This window comes from Osmerus mordax, chromosome 7 (assembly GCF_038355195.1).
Source record: "Osmerus mordax isolate fOsmMor3 chromosome 7, fOsmMor3.pri, whole genome shotgun sequence".
In the NCBI taxonomy this organism is placed as follows: Eukaryota; Metazoa; Chordata; class Actinopteri; order Osmeriformes; family Osmeridae; genus Osmerus; species Osmerus mordax.
The window spans coordinates 7,127,705-7,148,695 of NC_090056.1; the positions used below are offsets into that span (position 1 = coordinate 7,127,705).

Sequence of the window (20,991 nt, forward strand, 5' to 3'; positions counted from 1 at the left end):
TTGTCCATTTTAGCCTCGTTGTCTAATCCTAAATTGGCTACACAGACACAAGGACACTTTATTTCAACCCATCAAAACTATTCACACATCTCGTACGCATGACGAGGTTACTGTAATCACTGTTCTGTTGTTATTGTAAAACAATGAGCTGATTATTTCGATTTGTGTGAGAGTTCTCTGTCTAGAGAGTCATGAAGATGAGCTAAACTCATTTTACATTTTCTTTCTTCTTCAGTAATGAGTTGCTGATATTTTAAATTGCCCCGACCAGTCCCACCCCCATTCTCTCACTCCTTCACCCCCTTCTTCTGCCATTCTTTTGTTTCCAAAAAGTCAACTCGAGGCTTTGGGTTCATTTCCAGAAGTCTAAGCATGCATGGAGCAAGTAATGGATGTGTTCACAGAGATTTTCACTTTCATAAACCAACGTTAAGTCATTGTAAATTGTACATTCCTATTTGTCACGTTTGTCGCGTTGTCTATGCATAATTCGTTGACAGATTGAGAAAACAACATTTTCTGAATTCCCCCAAAACTCCCACACCCGAGAGATCGTAAAAGAGAACCACCCCCAGTCTCAGCACACCATCTTAGCACCAAGTCGGACAGACTGCAGTTGTCTGCACGCTTTGTAATACTGTGCACACAGTCAACACCCACTTTTACAATTCATCAACACATTAGAAGTGCCATGTGTCTGTCGTCCTAAATCAAGATGCTGCTATTGTACTCCCATTTTTTGTCTGATTATATACAGTGAACCAAAAGTTTGACTGAAGTGTACTTTCTGTACAGAATATTAGCCCATTTTAGCTTTGATATCAAAGCGTGATAGATCTTCGATGTATAAAAGCGCTTTAGGTTTTATTTACCCTTTTCTTCCTCATTAGTTTGTCTTCGTAAAGAAATTCAAATGCAAACTAGAATCATAAAGCCTACGAGAATATAATCCTCTATATAAACTCCTCATGCAAAATATCCTTACATATGTTAACTAAAAAGTTTATATTTGTTTGCCACCCATCTGAACCACGCCCAGCCTTAATTTAGCCCAGTGGACCCACATCTTAACATGGTGCTGACTTGACTAATCAAGATGTCTTCAACATTCTTGAATAGAAGCATATAGTTCACCGAGAGACATTAGCTGTCGGGGTCTAGGGTGTACTGGCAGTAAGCCATTGAGCATTGGAATAAAAGTCGGGCCTCCATAAACCACAGCCACTGTTTCAACGTCATGATACTTCAGCACAGCGTGAAGCTGTGAGCCCACTTGTTGACTGCTGTGCTACGTCGCAGCTAATATGACACGTATTATAACCACTATTCCCATCTCTTCCAGTCAGAGAACTTTGTGCATGAACCAGTGGGTGGTCATGATGAAAGGCCATATTTAGATGAGGACTAAGTTGTTCCATGTGATGACTGCACACAGAATATATTTAAACCAGTAGGTTTTCCAGAAAAAACAGCAGGAGCAATTGTGTTGGAAAAAGCGAGGTTTTAACCAGACAAAAATCCTCAAGTGTACTAAAACAGCTAGAAATAGTTAAACCATGAAGAGAAAAATCTAGTACCATTGTAACCTGAGAGCTTTTTCATCTACCCAGGAGTTTCCTACAGTAGCAGCAAGTTTCCTTGAGACTATGTGATTTTGTGGGAAAGAACAACATGTGTGTGTGTTTTTAGACATCTTATCAGACAATGGTTGGAGCTCTGCTCTGTGTAACTCTTGTTCTGAGATAAAGCTACATCAAACAGTCCAGGAGCGTTGAAGGGTTGTCAGGAAGAGAAGGCTGTGGTTTTGCTTTCTGGCTAAGAGTAGAGGTCATCGTGGCCCTTTCCTTCCTAAGAAAGGAATATACAAAAAGAGCATAGTTCAGCTACATTTGCTTTTGGTTGTGACACTTTACAAAAGAAAATTAGATTTCCTGCTGGCTTGCTGTTTGTTATGTGAGGCATGTATGAAAATATACAAACAATACTATTTCCATAAATGGTATTCCTCTCATCATAACATTTGATCCCTGTTGTGTATCCGGTGTGGGGTGTAGTTCTGTGCATCCTTGTGTGTGTGCGTGTGGGTGTGTGTCTGTGTGTGTGTTATGAGTTTTTAACCTTCCAACTCAGACAGCTCTCAGCCATCCCATTGGATGGGCATGGCTTGATGATGTCATTAGGGCCCAGTCTTTGTAAGTGTAGTGATACCCCTGTTTTAACGACTTTAGCAGGACGTCCAGGGAGGGGAGATGGGAGACGAGGAGGGGGACAGGACCCATGGGTTAAATTAGACCACTTTATGCGGTCTTGCAAATAAAATGCTTGGGTCAACTCTAACCGGGAGCATGTGCTAAAGGCATCTTGCTCTCTCTCTCTCTCTCTCTCTCTCTCTCTCTCTCTCTCTCTCTCTCTCTCTCTCTCTCTCTCTCTCTCTCTCTCTCTCTCTCTCTCTCTCTCTCTCTCTCTCTCTCTCTCTCTCTCTCTCTCTCTCTCTCTCTCTCTCTCTCTCTCTCTCTCTCTCTCTCTCTCTCTCTCCTTCTCCCTCTCTCTGTCTCTCTCTCCTTCTCCCCCTCTCCACTGTCCAGGGTCTCCAGAAACAGCCTGTGCTCTGTGCTCTGTGGCTAGACACAGCTGCCCAGTATTCCCTCCCCCCCATCTTCTTTTTTTTTCAGAGGAAACTGCATTGTAGGCATGGAGGACAGCTCTCCCTTACAATAAGATGTGTGTTCCTGGAGGCAGCTACCGGCCCATTACATGTCATTAGTTCAGCTAGCAGCTTAGCACGACAGGGCCACCTAGGCCTCCCAGACAGACACATGTAGGCTACCACACACACATGCACCGGGCTGGAGTATCTCTCCACAGATATCCAGGGCCAGTCTATCAAGAGCAGCAGAAGATTTTCCCTGACCTTCTACCAGTGTCCTTGGGAGGTTTGTTGTACCTACCCCTGGACTTGGATGCACGATATGGGATTCTGGGAAATGGAGTACCTATGGAACATTCAATGAGAAATTGAACTTCTCGTTGACGTTACCTTCCCGCCTTTTTTCCCCTCATGGCTGAGGTCTCACTCACCGCAGCTTTCTCCTTCTGGTGGAGAGACGGTCCATTTTCAAGGTGTGCTCCTATTAAGTGAGTGAGTGAGCAGGGGCCTTGGCAGTGAGTTCAGGCAGGGTATCTGCTTTCCCCCGCAAACTACACTGGATTCCTGTGGTCTGGTCTAGGCTGGGGCCACAGCAGCACTCGAGAGAAAGAGAGGGAGAGAGAAACAGAGAGGAAGAGAGGGAGGGAAAATTCCCTTTGAACTGGCTGTCTGCCACCGTGCAGGGTTGTAATGACTTTACCAACGTTCGTCTAAAGGTACACACACACACACACACACACATCTTTCAAATCTGTTAGGAGAACGACCAGGATTATTTTCTCAACTTGATTGCGTTGGAAGCCATCCCGACGGTTCGCTCCATGACTCCCTCTTGCTCCTCTCCCTCGTCCTTTTAGCTCTGACATGGAGTTGCATCATACAATGACGTGCCCATGTAGACTTTCTGTTTCGCTGTGGGAGGAAAGTCCCTCTGGTTAGGAATGAGCTCACCAATATTTGTTTGGCGAGAGAGTTGGAGAAGTTGGCGAAGGTCGACAGTAGTTAAATGAAATTGAACAGATAGAGCTGACAGAGGGAGTCCAGCCCCCCCCCCCCCTCTCTGTGACATCACTGTGCCTGAGAATGAGAACCTGGAGAGGTGGGGGTGTTTGATAGCTGCCAGTCAGGGGGAACTAATGGAGTCAAGCTGTGTGTGTTGTTGATGGGACATTAAACCTAAATCATTTTCATTTGTTTGGGGCTATGTACTTTTATGTAGGTGCATTGTGTGTCTGGCCAACACCCCTCAGCCACCCTCTGCATCTCCTCAGGCGTCAGGCGTGGTGTGTGTGTGGGTGTGTGTGTGGGGGGGGTGGTAAGCTTTTGTTTGTTTGTTATACCATGCACCGAAGCCAGGGGGGGTGAAGAGTGGGGGTGGGGGTAAGGGACATCTGTCTCTGGAGAGAGAGAGAGAGAGAGAGAGAGAGAGAGAGAGAGAGAGAGAGGGAGAGGGATAGAGAGGGGAGTAGAGAGGGAGGGGTGGGGGGTTTGTATAAGCATGAGTGCACACCAGGGGAAAACATGGGCTTGTCTACTACAGGTGGTCTTGTGGACAGATAGACAGGCACGTCTTGTGGACAGACAGACAGACAGACAGTCTTGTGGACAGACAGACAGGCAGTCTTGTGGACAGACAGACAGGCAGTCTTGTGGACAGACAGACAGGGTCCTAACCTGCTTTAGCTAGTCGGTTATAGTGTTTCTCCTTCTTGCTGGTATTGTAAAAAGCACAGTTCAAGTTGAAGAGCCTGACTGAACAAATGATACATGTCACGGTCTCTGTTGACATGGCCCCTGAGTGTGTGTGAGTGTGTGTGAGTGTGTGTGTAGGGGGGGGGGGGGGTTCTTTGTATGATCCTCCTGAACGGCCAATTCTATTAGGCCAATCAGTCAAGTGAATGCCTCTCTTATACAGATGCTTGGTCTAAAAGACTGGGCTGGACCTAAAACACACTTGTTTGACTAGATAGAGTTCATTATGACATTATTTTCCAAAAAAAGAACATTTGAAAACAGTTGAAATAGGCAATGACAAGTTGACTTAGTACTGTATAGAGCTTACATAATTTGTTGCATTGCCTCTGTTTTAGATTATGTGCCTTTGTGTGACACAGTCAAGTGTTGTTTATGCACATTAGTAAATATATGTGTGGTAATGGGTATATTTATCCCTGTGAGAGGGCATGTTTGTGTGGTGTGTGAGAGTGTGTGTGTGAGAGTGCACATGTGTTTTTGTACGTGTGTGTGTCAGAACTAGGGGGTCAGACAGAGGGGGTCAGCATGCAGCTCAGATGCAGCTGCAGCGCTCCTCTAGGCCTGAGAGCTGGTTTCCTCCTCTATACAATGAGGACTCTGTCAGGCAGTGTTGTTTTAGAGAGGGGGCCCCGGGCCCCAGTTCCTTTTGTACCCCTCTGTCTCTCTCTCTCTCTCTCTCTCTCTCTCGCTCGTCTCTCTGTCTTTCTCTCTCTGTCTCTCTCTGTCTTTCTCTCTCTGTCTCTCTCTGTCTCTCTCTGTCTTTCTCTCTCTGTCTTTCTCCTCTCTGTCTCTCTCTCTCTCTCTCTCTGTCTGTCCTGTCTCTCTCTCTCTCTCTCGTCTCTCTCTGTCTATCTCTCTCTCTCTCTCTCTCTCTCCTGTCTGTCTCTCTCTCTGTCTATCTCTCTGTCTGTCTATCTCTCTCTGTCTCTCTATCTCTGTCTATCTCTCTCTGTCTCTCTGTCTCTGTCTCTCCGTCTCTCTCTCTATTTATCTCTCTATTTCTCTCTCTATTTCTCTCTCTATTTCTCTCTCTGTCTCTCTGTCTCTCTCTGTCTCTTTCTCTGTCTGTCTGTCTGTCTGTCTGTCTCTCTGTCTCTCTCTCTCTCCCCCCCCCCCCCTCCTCCCCCCCCCCTCTCTCTCCCCCTCTCTCCCCTTCTTTCTTTACCCTCTCTCCCTCTCTCTCTTTATCTCCTCTTTCCCTCATTCTACCATGGACAGGCCAAGGGCCACTGCTATAAATCCATTTAAAGAGGTAATGGATGATGGCTCTGTGCTGCTTCTCAAACAGCCACTGGTAAACTGCACTCAGATGATCTACAGTAATGGGTCAGCAGGCTTCTGCTTTCTGGGGGTGGGGGCGGACTGACTTTGTTAGTACAGAGGGTTGCCCCGGCGTGTCGTCTGGTAGCGAGATAGAGTAAACTGGTGACTGGAAGTTGTTCCACACGGGGGTAATCACATGGAGTACACTCATGCCATTACTCACTCACTTCCTGTGTCGTGTTCGTGACTTTTCAGTTGTTTTGTTCTGCTTCTTTTCGATGACTATCTATTCAACTCAGGATTTTTTTTTTAATGTCTGGTGCTGCATTAAAAAAAAGTATGTGGATCCCACACCCGTCTCACGACTAGTATAACATAGACAATATAAGAGAAAAGAGGAGTGGCATTACAGACTATAGAGGTGACATCACCTCCTGCACTGGCTGTAGTGAGTGCCTCAGTCATTCTACAGAGTTCTAGTTGTGTGGTCTCTCCCCACTCACCTCCATCTTCAGCATTCCCTGGGAAGCGTGTCAGAGGGCCGTGGCTGGCTGGAATAGCTGGAGCAATCACGTAGTTACCTGAATTCCTAACATTCTGTGTGTCTGTAGACGCTCCCCACAATCCAAGGATTCCCGGTCTGTTATCCCCCCCCCCCCCCCCCCCACACACACATACACACACACAGAAGCATGTCCAGAGGGCAACAAACAGGATGTTGGCCTCTTATGAGAACCATGGCAGACCTCCTGATTCAGGATGCATTGTTCTGTCCGTTTGTTCTCTACGTTTCTCATAATCTTTCCTTACTGCTGTACGACACTATGGGGCCTACCAGTGTCAAAACCCATTTACAGGAAAGTACGTCATGGTTGGTTCCGGTAGCAGTGTTTTGCCAGGTGGAGGCTCCTGGGGGTGTTTTGAGTGGGTTGGTGATGTGTTTTGGAGGTTTACAACAATCACCTGTCAGGTGCACTTAATCTTTTGACTTCAAGTGGAGGATGAAATGCTACTCTTAAGCTCTTTTCACGTTTGACTCATGAACATCTGGCCCCTTTGCAGGGATCCTGATCTTTTGACGTTTGGCTTTTCATCTCTGGACCCCCATCATAACAAGGCAGGCTTCAAAGAACCCTGTGATGATAATTGTCTTGAAACAGAACTCTGCGGGACTCTGAAGACACGAGGTGTCCGCTGGCGTCCTTGTCCCATGGCTCCTGCGATCGTTCAGTACATTCACCCCAAATGGTACGACGCCAACATGTCAAGTCTTTATGACTTGAGTCACTGAGGAATGTCTCTTTCTCTCCTGAGCGGCCAATCAAAAGTTAGCGCCTGGTAATTATTTTTCTTTGCAGACCGGCTTAAAGGTTATAGACAGAGGGGAGAGCAAACTTCAAATATTTGAATACAGATCGTATGCTTGATTTTTGACAGTGCTTCAACACCAATGAGTTTTGAAAGTTCCTAACTTAGCCAAACATCCATAATGACCTTTTCAGTGGTCAATGTGTGTCGGAGCAGGCGCGCCGCCGCGCGGGGTCTTCCAGGCAGCAGTGACAGCCTGGCTGTAGCGTCCACATCACAGCTGTAAAGCGTGTTGCTGTTAACAGCCACATCAAGATGGTGTCAAGGGGATTTTCACCCCCTGATTTGTGTTGTCACGCTTCTTAGTGAATGTTGCAGCCAGAGGAATGGCAGGATGAAGGAATTCATTGTTTGTGTAGTCGAGGAGATTCATGATGCGATGCAGATGAAGAAGTGAAAACTATTTTGTGTGTTGAATTCCTAGGAAAGCGGAAACCACTTTTTCCCCCTTTTGTGCTTGTTTCAGTCAATTTTTTGTTCAGGTCAGGAGGAATCCTGGTTGCCTGGAGTGTCTCTTGTTTTGTTTGGGTCAGTTGGATTGGAATGTTTTCTCTGCCTTAAGGTTTCACCTATCAAGAATGTGGGTTGGCTGAACCGGATTTGCATCTAAATGAGTTGGGTAGCTTTAACTCAGTCCAAGCTTAATACCTTAATGTGACAGTTGAGCTTGTTTCAGGTTTCTTCTGTAAACAACACCCAGCAGGGGAGAGAAGAGATAGAGCCCTCCTCCACCTCCCCCGGTTCTCCTCCCCCGATACCTCTTTTATTCCACTTCTCTCCCCTCTGCTGTTGTTACCTACTCTTTATCTCTCTCTCTCTCTCTCTCTCTCTCTCTCTCTCTCTCTCTCTCTCTCTCTCACACCCTCTCTCTCTCTCTCTCTCTCTCTCTCACACCCTCTCTCTCTCACCCTCTCTCTCACACCCTCTCTCTCTCTCTCTTTTCTCTCTGGAGTGTGAGGCAGTAGCCGGGCCCTGGGCCTCCTGGTTCTCCAGAGTCTTTATGCAGGGGGCCCATGCTTTGTTGTGATTGCCCGCGTCGTGTTACCTCGTAAAGACTGGCAGGCAGATCAGGTGTCGGAGCGGAGAAAGGGGGGAAGCGTTTTCTCACACTCCGCTCTGCAAAAGTTGAATTGCATGAGGGCTGGAAAAACACCAGCCAAACACACACACAAACACACATACACACAGAAATGCATGGTCGCACATCATATTTTCAGTTTTGCGAGGCTAAGACCATACAAATTGTGTATGCACATCCATATCCACACATGTCACATTTAAGGAACGGAAAGGCAGCAGTCCTCCAGCCTGTTATGGTCACTAAAGAGCTGTGGAAGTCCCCTGGGTCCCTTCGTGATGGTGACAGCTGAGGTTCCTGTCCTGCCACCCCCCTTCTCATCCCCCAGAGGAGAATACAGCCCAACAATGGCCCTGGCACTGATAGCAGTGGGTGAGAGGCCAGCGGTGTACAGTATCTGTTCGTGTCGTCTGGGATGGAGTCTTTTCTCACTGATACAGTAAGTGGTTCCACCCTTGTTTATGGTGTGATGTCACTGGCCCGGACCATTGGCTTGCTGAGGCCAAGCCTCAGGTCTAGTGGAGCTCAGGCTGGATCTGGGTTGTCGTAGCTCAGGTAGTCTGTGGACTAGGGTGTTCACTGGAATTGATGTGTATTTATGTGTGTATACTGTATACCGCGTGTGTATAAGGGTATACGTCCAATGGCTGCTGTGTACTTGAAGATACAGTATGAAGAGGTTCATGTCATATGCCCACTGGATTTTTCCATTCAGTGAACTTAACTGATATAAAAAAAGGTTGGCGTAATCCAATTCGATCTGTCACTGACCTTTCAGTGACCTAAGGGGTTCACATACTCTCGTTTCGGACTCTCCTGCTGCTCCGCCTTCAGGGGTGGGGGGGGGGGGGGGGGGGGAGTGGGAGAGAAGTTTATATTGAGCCCAATCCAGACGAATCCACTCAGCTTTGGCACAAACACCGGTCTGACGCCCCAAACTCAATAGATAGGCTTTGCTTTTCTCATCGAGCTGGCGTTAGATGTGCTCGCTTAAAAAAAGTGGCAAAAGGAAACCCTGGCAGACTAAGGCTATATTCATGTTGTTTTCTTTGCCTCCATCTTGGATCCACGCTTTTGACTGGGATCAACAGGGAGAGTTTTTCCATCCTCACCAGACAATCCCCATCATTAAAGGGCAGCGGGACTTCTCCACTGTTGCTGTGCCTCGGGCTGTCCTCTCAATGGGCCAGCTTCAACGTGGCTGCAAAACCAGGATCTTCTTTTAAAGATGCTGTAAAGCAGAACTGAAAATGAGTTTTACTTTCATCACACCATAGAAGAATGTGTTGTTAACTACCCATCCAAATTTTAATGAAAGAAAACACAGACAAGTATGTTAATTAGGCTTTGAAATCGTGAGAAAATCAGTCTTCTCTGCTTGATACTGGGAGGGGGGGGGGTGGGGGGGGGTGGAGGGAGGGGCGTGATGACGTCCCTGAAGGAGCTGAAGCTCCGCCCCCTCGAATTTATTGAATTTAGCAACAACAGCAACACTAGCTAAATCAATTGCAGATATCAGAACAGACCTACCTGCAGTCTCTGAGTGTTTTATGTGTTAATGACTTCGTCTTTGCATTGTACCAGCTGGGTAACAGAATGCAGCTTATATAAACCGTCTGTGATCTGACGTAGATAAGTGGCTGTGACGTAGATAGGTTGGGTTTTGCCCCGCCTATACAAAACCTGAGCTGAAAACGGGTGAGAAACTATTCAACGGTCTAACTGAGACGTTTTAGAGCTTTGCACATGCTTTCAGCAAATCATGGAATTTGCTTTACAGCATCTTTAAGTGTGACTGCTTTGGAATAGAAAGTGAAAAGTTAGAGGAGGAGTGAAATACAGTTTTGTGTCAGGACTCTTCAGTTGGATGCTGTACATCTACACTGTTTGCTATAGTTCTGTGTGTTGGGGAAATACTATACTTGTGTCCCATGACTGTGTAGTCCAGGACGGTGGCAGTGTGTCCATCTGAACCGTGTCTCAGCTGTGTGTGTGTGTGTGTGTGACACATGCTCCTTTCATCCATCCACTGGATAGGAACTCCTTATCCCCTATATTAGTTCTCTCTCTGCCCTCTTCAGGGATGGAGTGATGACAGCCATGTCTAGTGTCTGTGTCAAGCAGTGTGACAGGCTGAAGTAGCTGGGAACAGTCATTTGGGGCTGGTTGAAGCTTTTTTACAAGTTTTTTGTGTGTTGGTGTGCGTGTGTGCATGCATGTATTATCATACATGCTTATGTTACATGTTACTGTATGTGTGTGTTTGTGCAATTCACACCCTCTGGATAGAAGAACACACATCAAGAATCCCACCCACTATGCTTCTTTACTGGGCCACCTAATGACATATCTCACTGTGACTCACCAATTTATACAGATTCAGCCCAAACACAGCACTTTATTGGACTTGTTGATGTCTTGGAATACACAGCAGAGGTCTTGAAGCAACAAACCGAAGCCTGGAAACCAACCAAAGAAGCCAAATAACAACGAATCAAGACCAGCTCCAGAAGTCCAGCTCCAGAAATACATGCTCGCTCATTTCCGTGTTGTTATTGTAGTCCAAAGTCAAATTCAGACATAGGAAACCTGCTGGATAGGAGGATGTGTTTGTGTGCGAGGTCCGCCCAGTGCTGTGTCCGTATCTGTCTCGTCTTATCCCTGCGTAGGTGTTGAAGTATGGGAACGAGTCGGGGGAGTGGGAACACATCCTGTCTCTTCGCCATTGGCTTCTCTGTGAGGAACTGAGAGCAAGAGAGAGGAAGAGCAAGAGAGAGGAGGATAAAGAGAGCGAGAGAGCGCAAGAGAGAGAGAGTCTTCTGAAGCAGCTGGCTTCAAGACAGGTCAACCTTGATAGCGGTGTGGAGTCGCAAGCTATACATTCCATGACTGCGGATTGCTTTCTGCTCGCCATGTCTCTGCAACACTTGGCCCCTCATGATCATCCTCATCTTCCTCATCATCCTCATCCTCTGCTGTGGAGCTGGACTGGTCTGTGTGACTAGACCTGTCTGTGTGACTACACCTGTCTGTGTGACTGGGCCTGTCTGTGTGACTGGGCCTGTCTGTGTGACTAGACCTGTCTGTGTGACTGGGCCTGTCTGTGTGACTGGACCTGTCTGTGTGACTGGACCTGTCTGTGTGACTAGACCTGTCTGTGTGACTGGGCCTGTCTGTGTGACTAGACCTGTCTGTGTGACTGGGCCTGTCTGTGTGACTGGGCCTGTCTGTGTGACTAGACCTGTCTGTGTGACTGCTCCTGTCTGTGTGACTGGGCCTGTCTGTGTGACTAGACCTGTCTGTGTGACTAGACCTGTCTGTGTGACTAGACATGTCTGTGTGACTGCTCCTGTCTGTGTGACTGGGCCTGTCTGTGTGACTAGACCTGTCTGTGTGACTAGACCTGTCTGTGTGACTAGACATGTCTGTGTGACTGCTCCTGTCTGTGTGACTGGCCCCTCTGATGGCTCCCCCGGCCTCCTCTTTCTGTCATCCACCTCATGCGACCTGAAACCTGCTCTCAAGCCTTGTCTTCCTACCTCCCTCTGTTGTTCTCTCTCTCTGTCTTTCTGTTTCTCTCTCCGCTCTCTTTGCTCCGTGGCAAGTCTGAGACTTGTGCAAAGACTCTTCTCCTTTAAAAAAAAAAAAGACCTATGGTTTTGGGGCTGAGCTGCCCTCTTTGTGTGTTTCTGTTCTTCATTTCCTCTCTCTCTCTCCTCCTCTCTCTCCCCCCCCCTCTCTCTCTTGTTATTTCTTCCATAGCAGTCAGTCTTACACTTCCCCTTTCATTTGCTCTTTCCAACCCCTTTTGTGTAAGTGTTTGATTTGTGTGTGAGAGAACTGGAGAGAGACGGGGGTGTGAAGGGAGAATGTGTAAATGTCTCTTCTGCCTTGAGAATCCCAAACTGCTGGTAAAAAAAGGTTTAGCCACAGAGCAATGATGGACTCAAACAGCAATCTAATAAACAAACATGCGTATCTCTTCATCTCACGTTCTGTCCAGTCTCATTTCATGACTGGCTCTATGCCTGTGTGCCAACAATGAAGCATTCATTATTTTGATAGATAATGGTGATGGTGAAACCAGTTGGTCTTGTTGGACAGTAGTGAATTGGTCTCACCGGCCTTGGTGACTCCGGGAAGTAAAAATATTGTCCCTGTCCACCGGCTGTTGTGCTTAATAATGTGGTATTGGGTGGTACAATAAATGAACTGCTCAAATGTCAAACAACAGGAATTGCAAGTCTTATCAAAACATAGCAAACAAAGCAACGCATTCACCAGTCTCAGACCAACTGCAGGTCAAACAAGAACCTCCCTCGCAAAGCAAAGGTTGTGGGCAGAATGGCACAGTCACAGTCACAAGCGCCAAACATTTTTGTTGAGTTTTCTAATCCAAATCTATTTCTCCGTCCAAAATTGATTGTCCTCAGTGCTGCCCAAAGCTTTTTTGGAAGTATGTATTTTCTGGCTTCTTTCTTAAATACAGGAAGTAGAAGATTGTATCATTGGAGTAGCGGGTGAAATGAAATTAGCTTAATTGGGTTACATAGCTACAATTATCCAATCCCTCGAAGAAACATCCTTTCCTTGTCTCTGAAAGGCTAAAGAGACAGCCCTGCTTCACCCTTTCCAACCTTACAACACACACACACACACACACACACACACACACACACACACACACACACACACACACACACACACACACACACACACACACTCTACACCACCTCAGGCAGTTACTGTTGGTATATCAATACAGTTGGTTGTTTGATGTGCTTTAATGTGTTCTTTTTTAAGACCCTCTTTGGAGCTCAGTCCAACTTTGCACATTACAGGTCCAGTTAATATTACTTTCAGAGTTGCATCTTATTTGAAATATCTCTCAGTATCTCTCAGTGACTGAGTGACATGTACTGCAGCAAACCTTTCCTCTTCAGGGTCTAAAGTAATAAGAGACAGCTCTGTCTGTCTGGCCTGTCACAGTCTGTGGCCTGCACAATTGAATTAGAAAAGTGAGCTCTGCTCTTTGCGATGGCCTGGGGTTCTTCCCTGATATGCAGTAGGGGGTCAAGTGATGGGTGGGGGGTCGTTCTATGGCCCTGGGCAGAGGCTGGGTCAGAGGCTGGGTCAGAGGCTGAGTCAGAGGCTGGGTCAGAGGCTGGATCAGAGGCTGGGTCAGAGGCTGGATCAGAGGCAGGGTCAAAGAGGAGCACGTATGATCTTAGGCTGACATTCAGCAGCTTGTCTGTACAGAGGCCAACCGAACCTCAAATAAACCTGACTCCTACTTACTGGGATTTGTAGTCCTCACAGGTAATAGGGTCTTAAAGATGTTGAAGATACTTTATGTCAATCAGAGTGACTGCTTGGAGGCTCCACCAGCCTCTCTACTGGACTGCGTAGTCTTATCCATCCTTGTTTAAGCTGACACAAGTAAACACAAACATGCCAGGCTGGTTACCCGCAAGTGTCGTCCGACTTATTTGTTATTGTCTGACAGGCCATTTAAGCAGCATTCTTACATTTCGCGGTAATCGTTTCTCAGCCTGTCTTGACAATTAGATAGACCAACTCCCATCCCTTCCAAAATGATGGAAAGAGGTTGAAAGATTGGGACTGTGTTGTAGGTAACAGCCTCACCCCTCGAGAAAAAGATGAGGAAAAGGGGGAGGATAAGGAAAGGAAGAGAGAGAGAGAGAGAGAGAATTTATAGCAAATCTGTAACCATTATAAACAGGACGCATTCCTCCTATAATGCTGGACATCTGGAATGCATGGCCTTTCTCTTCTTTCCCCACTGTGTGGGTTTTGGAAGGCGAGGCTTGTCAGCAAACCCTAATGCAGCCGTTTCTCTCTGCCCTCCCGAACGAGCAGAACACACAGCTTCTCAGGGCACCTTGTGTTGTTTTATTTTTTCCCATCAGTTTGGCTGGTTTTGTCGGAGGCTTTCAAAGCACTGGTGATTACACGGTCACCGCAGATGCGGTTTCGAAAAGGTCCAAATCCCAAGTGTTTGTTTAGGCTACGATGTCGAAGCATTAAGTCTAGCCTTTGTCTCGTCTGAGGAAGCTCAGCACCATATTATGTAAAGCTCTGCAGACAGACTCATATGAGTCATGTAAGGCACCCACAGTAGGAACAGGAGCGATTTGTGCCACAGCTCTCATTCCTCCAGTCAGTATGATTCATGTACCAACGGACAGGGCTAAATACGCCCCTCAGTGGAAAACAAATCAAAATACTTGCATGTGATATTCCACATCTATGAATCACACATCAGCAATTGAGCCTGCCTTGGGAGGAATTGTGTGAATTGAGGCATACGCCGCCATATGCTAGCGCTACATGTGTCTGAAACACAAGGGGCTACACGTGTTAGCGTGCCTGGGCCGTGATGTGTTGAAGTTGGGGTTGGGTCAGGGGAGAGGGTGAGTTATAGCTGGGGGTTAAAGGTCAATCTGACACGCAGTATGTGGTGAGACCTCGGGGAGGGGACGCGGTGGATGTAGGCGCAAACCGGGGGTGGTGAAAAAACAGCCCTTCATGGCTCTTCAAAGAGAAACGCTGAGGCCATCCGTTTTCAGGAGGTGGGCTCACCAGCTCATAATATTGTTACACTTCCTCATCGTTTTAAAAGATTTCCAAGTTGACCTCTTTTTATGAGGCGGTGACTCATACCAGGAAGCCATTACTCCAAGTTCAGGGTCACATGACCCTTGTTTATGTTTTCAGTGGCAGACATAAAATGCTTAACTGGGACGGTCTCAAACAAATTAGAGCAATTATGTTAAACTGCTTAATTTGAGCCTCAGTAAACATTGCAGCCAGGGGCCTTTGACTTGTGCGTGGTGCTAGCTGTTTTATGGCCAGAGTTAGCAACATCTCTTTCCTCAGATAGGTCACAGGCTTCTGTAGTCAAATGTGCAACGTTGGCTTGGAGCTACAGATTTGATTTCAGCGAGTGTAAGGCGGATTTGGATGATCTCATGCAACAGGATGTTTAAAGTCAACACAGGAAGTGAGGTCATTTTGCCGCAATCCAGATTTGGTTATAAACCGTTGCTGACCTATTGGAGACAAGGGCCTAAAAGACACTACACTGACTCTAACCCATCATCCCATGGCCACGATTAAGAAAACTATATGACCTGTGTAAGCTAATAAAATACATTCTTCTCTCTTTTGCTTTCAGAATTCCATGAACTTGCCCCCTGACAAAGCCAGGCTCCTTCGACAGTACGACAACGAGAAGAAGTGGGACCTCATCTGTGACCAGGTTAATACCACCGTGTCATCATCAAGCTCCTGTCATACCACTGTGTACATCTAATCATCCGCACCGCCATGTTTTGTAAAAACCAAATGCCTTGGGTTGATACATCAGCTGCGTGTAACTCTGTCCTCTATTGTTGTGTGTTAGGAGAGGTTCCAGGTGAAGAACCCGCCTCACACCTACATCCAGAAGCTGCGAGGGTATCTAGACCCTGGTGTCACACGCAAGGTATGTCCTCCGGCCATGACACACTCTGCTTTCTCCTGTATCTCATAGCAGCATTCTTTCAGACAATAGTGCTGTCTGACGGCCCCGCAGTCTGTCCTTAAAGGAGGCCTTATCTGCAGACAAACCTGGATGCCTCTCTCACTTTATCTCTTTGTTTGTCTCTCTTTTTTTAATCTCTGTTGCAGAAGTTCCGCAGGCGGGTCCAGGAATCCACGAAAGTCCTGAGAGAGCTGGAGATCTCTCTGAGGACGAACCACATTGGGTGACCGGCTCTCTTCCCACCTTTCAGCCTATCACATTCTGCTCTGACCTGTCCTCTAGTCTTTGCCTTCCCCATTTCAAACTCTGTGGCACTGATCAGATCCCTTTCATCACTGTCCCTCTGTCTCTATGTTCTTTGAAATGCAACGTTGTCTTGGCTACCGTCAATGGAGATCCCTCATTGTTACCCTGTTAGTTCTGGACCAGTTAAGGAAACTTTCTATAGGTACAGGGGATGCGTTGACACCTTCTTGTGTAACATAATAGCCGGCAGCCTTAACTAGGAGACATGGACATATTGACAATCGCATAGGAGCCAAAGGAAACCAGCTTCTTTCTTCATTTTTCCTTTCGAGAAAGGGCCTTTCTCTGTTCTTCCTGCTCCGAGGGCCCCGGAGCCCTTCCCGGTGCCCAGATCTCTGCTCTATTGTTTTTAGACTTGCCAGCCTCCGCGGCGCTAAGTTCATGGAGGAGTCCTCACAATGCCCAGATGGTAGTCATTGTTGCCGCTCGCCCCACTCCCCTCCGTTGTGGGGAGCAGGAAGCTTTGTTGTGTACGCCAGGGGGACAGGAAGCCAGGCCGACCAGGCCGACCAGGGCCAACCCTGACGGAAAACAAAAGCACACAGACGCACATAAGCATAGCCAGGCGCACATGTGGGGATTTCAATCAGCACAAAACCACAGACACACACCGCAAATTTGGAATTTGCACAATGGTGCAAGATAGACATGATGCAGTCCCACTCATTTACTAATATAACCGAGTCCCCTCGTTCTGCAGTTCTCTCTTTACCCCTAACCAGAGGGCCACAGGTACTCATCGTAAATATGCATAAAAGCTGACATTAAGATGAAACCAAACACCGAAACCAAACACAGAAGGTCTTTTCATTTTTCATAATAGCCAGGATGTGCCAAGAATAACTCGTAATATTTGTAACCTCATCAATAAAATTCCAGTTCCTATGCTTTTCCCAGAAAGACCCACGGTAGTGGACATGCAGGCTATTTTCAGAAGGCTTTGCTGTGTTGGATTAAGTGTAGCAGGGGCCTGTTTATTGCGTGTGTGTCTGAATTCTGCCCCATTCGATGTGTTATTCCTCGCATTGCCAAGACAATCTGAAATAGCATCTGGTCGGACAGGAAAAGAAAGGGGGAGACAGAGAGAGATAGAGAGAGAGAGAGAGAGAGAGAGAGATAGAGAGAGAAAGAGAGAAAGAGAGAGAGAGTCAGAAAGAGAGAGAGGGGGTAAGATTGAGGGAGCAAATGGGGGATGGTAGACAGGAAACTGATGTTCAAATGCTCCTCCCCCATCCCCTCTGCCCCTCTACCCTTCCACCTCTTTTCCCAATCTCTCTCTCTCTCTTTCTCTCTATCTCTCTCACTCACTATCTCTCTCTCTCTACCTTTTCTCACTCTATTGCTCACCTCCCTTCTCCCTCTCCCTCCCTTCGTCCTTCCCTCCCACTAACTGGGCTTCCTTCCTGGCCCATCATTGGTCGATCCAGCCAGTCTATGTTTCCAAATAGTCCAGTCTCTCAATCCAGCACTTCCTGAGACTATTCTAAGAACCTTTTACCCCAATCCTGTGCTGTGTTTTCTAAGGGGGGCTGGAGAGAGCAGGGGTCTTGGGGGGGGGGGGGGGGGGTGGGGGGGCAGACTAAATACCGTGACTGTCAGGGGTTCGACCTGAGCCCCAGTCTTTCAGCCATATGTCTTCCACATTCTTTCTCTGATCGCAATGGGAATTCCTTTGTTTGGAGTTTTTTTCTGCCCCCTGTCTCTCTCTCCCCCTGAAAACTGTGAGTTACAGAGAGGAAATCTGAAGCCGTGCTCTCTCTCGTTTACTTTCCATTGCAGCCCTGCCAAGTTCTTTCTCCCTGTCTCCCTGTCTGGGGGAGGGTGAAAGGGGGGGGGGGACCCCATTCTGTGCAGCCTAGCGTCCAAACGATATAGACACCCGAATCGTTGGCCCCTTTCAAGGTCTCGGGGACGAGGATACTGTACTTAGCTCTGAGTCCCTGCGTCCCTCTCCTCTTTCTTCTCCTCCTGCTTCTCCTTCACCTTTTTCCTCTTCCTCCTCCTCATTTCCTGTCCCTCCCTATCCCCCCTCCCCTTCCTGAGCTGAGGGACAGGGCGTGTGCTGGTGAAGCTCTGCGACCTCTGACCCCTGGTCTCTGTCCCGCTCCACACAGGTGGGTCAGGGAGTTCCTCAACGATGAGAACCGAGGGCTGGACATTCTGGTTGAGTACCTCTCCTTTGCCCAGTGTGCAGTCATGTGAGTACACACACACACACTCCGACACACACACACACGCACACTCTAGGCTACGTAATGCACCTCCATAGGGAAAGATAGTAAGTTGGCGAAGGTGAACTGCTTTCTAGCCGTGGAAATGGGCTTTTGAATCGGTGGATCAACCTACCTTTTGAATGTGCTTGAATGTGCTTGTACTATTTGCTGCATACTTGGCCATAATGAATGTGTTGCTAGACATGATGCTGTGTGGTTAAGCACTGTTTTATGGCCAGGCTGATTTGTACTTGGCCTGTGAAGGGAGCTGAGGTGTGGTGTTTTTTTTTCCGTTGCACTAAGCTTCACTGCACAGCAGTCTTGCTGTGTGGTTCTAAACATAACCTTGGCTCTTTTAACAAGCTGCGTTCCAAACCTAACTTGCCCTCAACTTCGACCCCTCTCCACTCCCCCGTCTGCCCTCCCGCCATCCCGACTGTGCTCGTCGACGTGTCCGTGTGTCCGTGTGTCCGTGTGTCCGTCCGCGGCCTCAGGTTGGATTTTGAGGGGCTGGAGACCGGAGAGGAGGGCTCTCTGGACAAGACGAAGTCCTGGAGCAGGTCCATCGAGGATCTGCACCAGAGCGTGACCCAGCCCTTCTGCAACACGCTGGTGCGCTCTGCGCGCCAGTCTGTCCTTCGGTACGTATCGCCCCCCCCCCCCCTACGCTGAGCCCTGGTTATAACCGCTAGCCAGCTACGCTGCCGCGCTACGCTAACCCTGTCTGTGCCCTTAGGTTTGGTTATTGCTGTAGCATTAGAATTTCTTTTGGGGGGTGTGATGACTTTCAGCTGACGGACAAGGGCTTGATTGATAAGGAGTGGTGGAGATGGTAGCTCCTGATTAACAGAGGATGGCCCTCCTCTGGTCTCATCCTCCTCTGCACCTCTCTTTATCTCTCTCTTTCTCTCTTTCTCTCTCTCTTGCCGTAGTTCTCTCTCTGTTAAACTCAGACTTGACCTGCTGCACACTAGAGAGAGACAGAGAAGTTCCCTACCATCTTCCATTCTCTGCACCCGGGGCCCCCCACCCACCACCCCCACAAACACCACCACCTGCCCCTACCCTCACCCCCCCCCCCCCCCCCCCCCCCCTTCATCCTTCGGTCCCTCCATACATACTGTATGTGTTTCTCCTGTCCTGGCCCAGATTACAGCCAGCTGTGCTGGGCTACACATCTGGAATGCATGTTTCTCTTCTCTCTTTCCCTCTCTTTCTCTCTCTCTCTCCCCTCCCCCCTTTTTTCCTCTCTCTCTCTTTCTCTCTCTCCATCTCTCTACCCTCTTCACACATTACACACAGTGAGGAGAGCAACAGAAGGCTGGATAGAGGGGTATGATTGAAAGATCCAAGGTTGAAAAGCATAAACATGACGTCCTTAGACTCAGACTGATGACTTGGAGATTAGGATGCTGTACTTTCAGTGTGATACAGCGGAAGGTAAAAGATGTACGACGACAAAAAGCTGGTGATAAGCGAGCGAAAGGGGGGGAAGGAAATGTGGTGAGAATGCGCAGTTGAGAGAGTGAAATGGAGACAGAAAGAGACACCACGATGGAGAGTTTACAAAGAACAAATAACGTGTTTATTATTGTGCCACAGAAGCTGTGCGTGTACGTGTGTGTGTGCATGTGTGGGTGTGCATGGGTGTGTTTGTATAGACCTTACGTGTGTGCATGATGAGCCGACCTCAATCTGGCGATAGGCTGTCAGGAAACCATCGGCTTCAACTTCCAGTGTGTGCATGTGTGACCACACAACCCTTTCACGTTCTGCTCTTTCTGCCAGATCCCTGACACACTTTGTAGCTCGGTGCACAAACCCCACAGTCACATGGGAGGCAGACACACACACTGTGTAGCTCGCTGAATCCAAGTCTTACTTCCTAGTCTCCACCTCTTGCAACAAAATAATCTTTTTATGGTGTATGACCTTCAGACACTGGCCTCGGTGTGCCATTATAAGTGAATGTTGGAAATGTTTCTGTATTGTTCACCTTTGCCCCCCATTGCAGCTACGGCAACAACACAGCAACAAACAGCAAAACCATCAAGAACTCCCGGCTGGTCAGTCAGAAGGATGACGTGCATGTGTGCATCATGTGTTTAAGAGCAATCATGAACTATCAGGTATTAAACACTCACATGGTTTGTCCCATTCTTTAGAAAGAGCACAGAACATTCTAGAATGTGTCCCAGTCTATATGGTTCGTGTGTACAGGTCATAAGGAATAAGATGCATCTTGTCATATTACGTTTCCTCCGAGGGGGAAAAAGTGCGATGATGTCATGCTTCTAGTGTCACCTGAGATGGGGTGAATGGATGTTCATGTGCAGAGACCGACAAACACTTTTTTTTCAGCACCACATCCTGTTCTACCTCCCTTTCATTTCACTTCCTGTTCTCTGTGTTTAACCTCTCTCCCCAGTATGGCTTCAACATGGTCATGTCACACGCACACGGGGTCAACGAGATTGCGCTCAGCTTGAACAACAAGAACTCACGGTAAACAAAAAGGTGTTTTAGAGGTGACCTTCCTTCTCGCCAATCACACGAGCAGAGGATTGGAAATGGGATTGGAAACAGCCTCCAGTTCCTATGTGTGTAACTGATATCCCACATTGTTGAGGTCCCTCCTCCACTGTAATTATCCTGTCTAATAATGCATAGAAAGTACTCGCCCACCCTCTCCCATAAGAAATGCTATGTCTGCATGGCTTCAGAAGGCTTAAGGTTGGGTCAAACAATGGAGGAAACCCTTAAGTTCATGTGATCCTCCCTCCATTCATTCTCCATGGGGCTCTGCCTTGTCTCT

At 47.7% G+C, this 20,991-nt stretch overlaps 1 protein-coding gene across 6 annotated transcripts in view; it reads left to right on the plus strand.

Moving 5' to 3' along the window:
* The window catches only part of fmnl3 (formin-like 3), a 33,597-nt gene that overhangs the window by 717 nt on the left and 11,889 nt on the right, over positions 1–20,991 (plus strand). For 5 of the 6 annotated variants that reach the window (XM_067239662.1, XM_067239665.1, XM_067239663.1 and 2 more), the window contains exons 2-8: positions 15,310–15,393; positions 15,538–15,618; positions 15,804–15,880; positions 18,078–18,161; positions 18,671–18,817; positions 20,191–20,305; positions 20,605–20,681. In XM_067239662.1, the coding sequence (XP_067095763.1) occupies positions 15,310–15,393; positions 15,538–15,618; positions 15,804–15,880; positions 18,078–18,161; positions 18,671–18,817; positions 20,191–20,305; positions 20,605–20,681 (665 nt within the window). The remainder of the gene's footprint in view (positions 1–15,309; positions 15,394–15,537; positions 15,619–15,803; positions 15,881–18,077; positions 18,162–18,670; positions 18,818–20,190; positions 20,306–20,604; positions 20,682–20,991) is intronic. The other variant, XM_067239667.1, reaches the window with a different exon arrangement.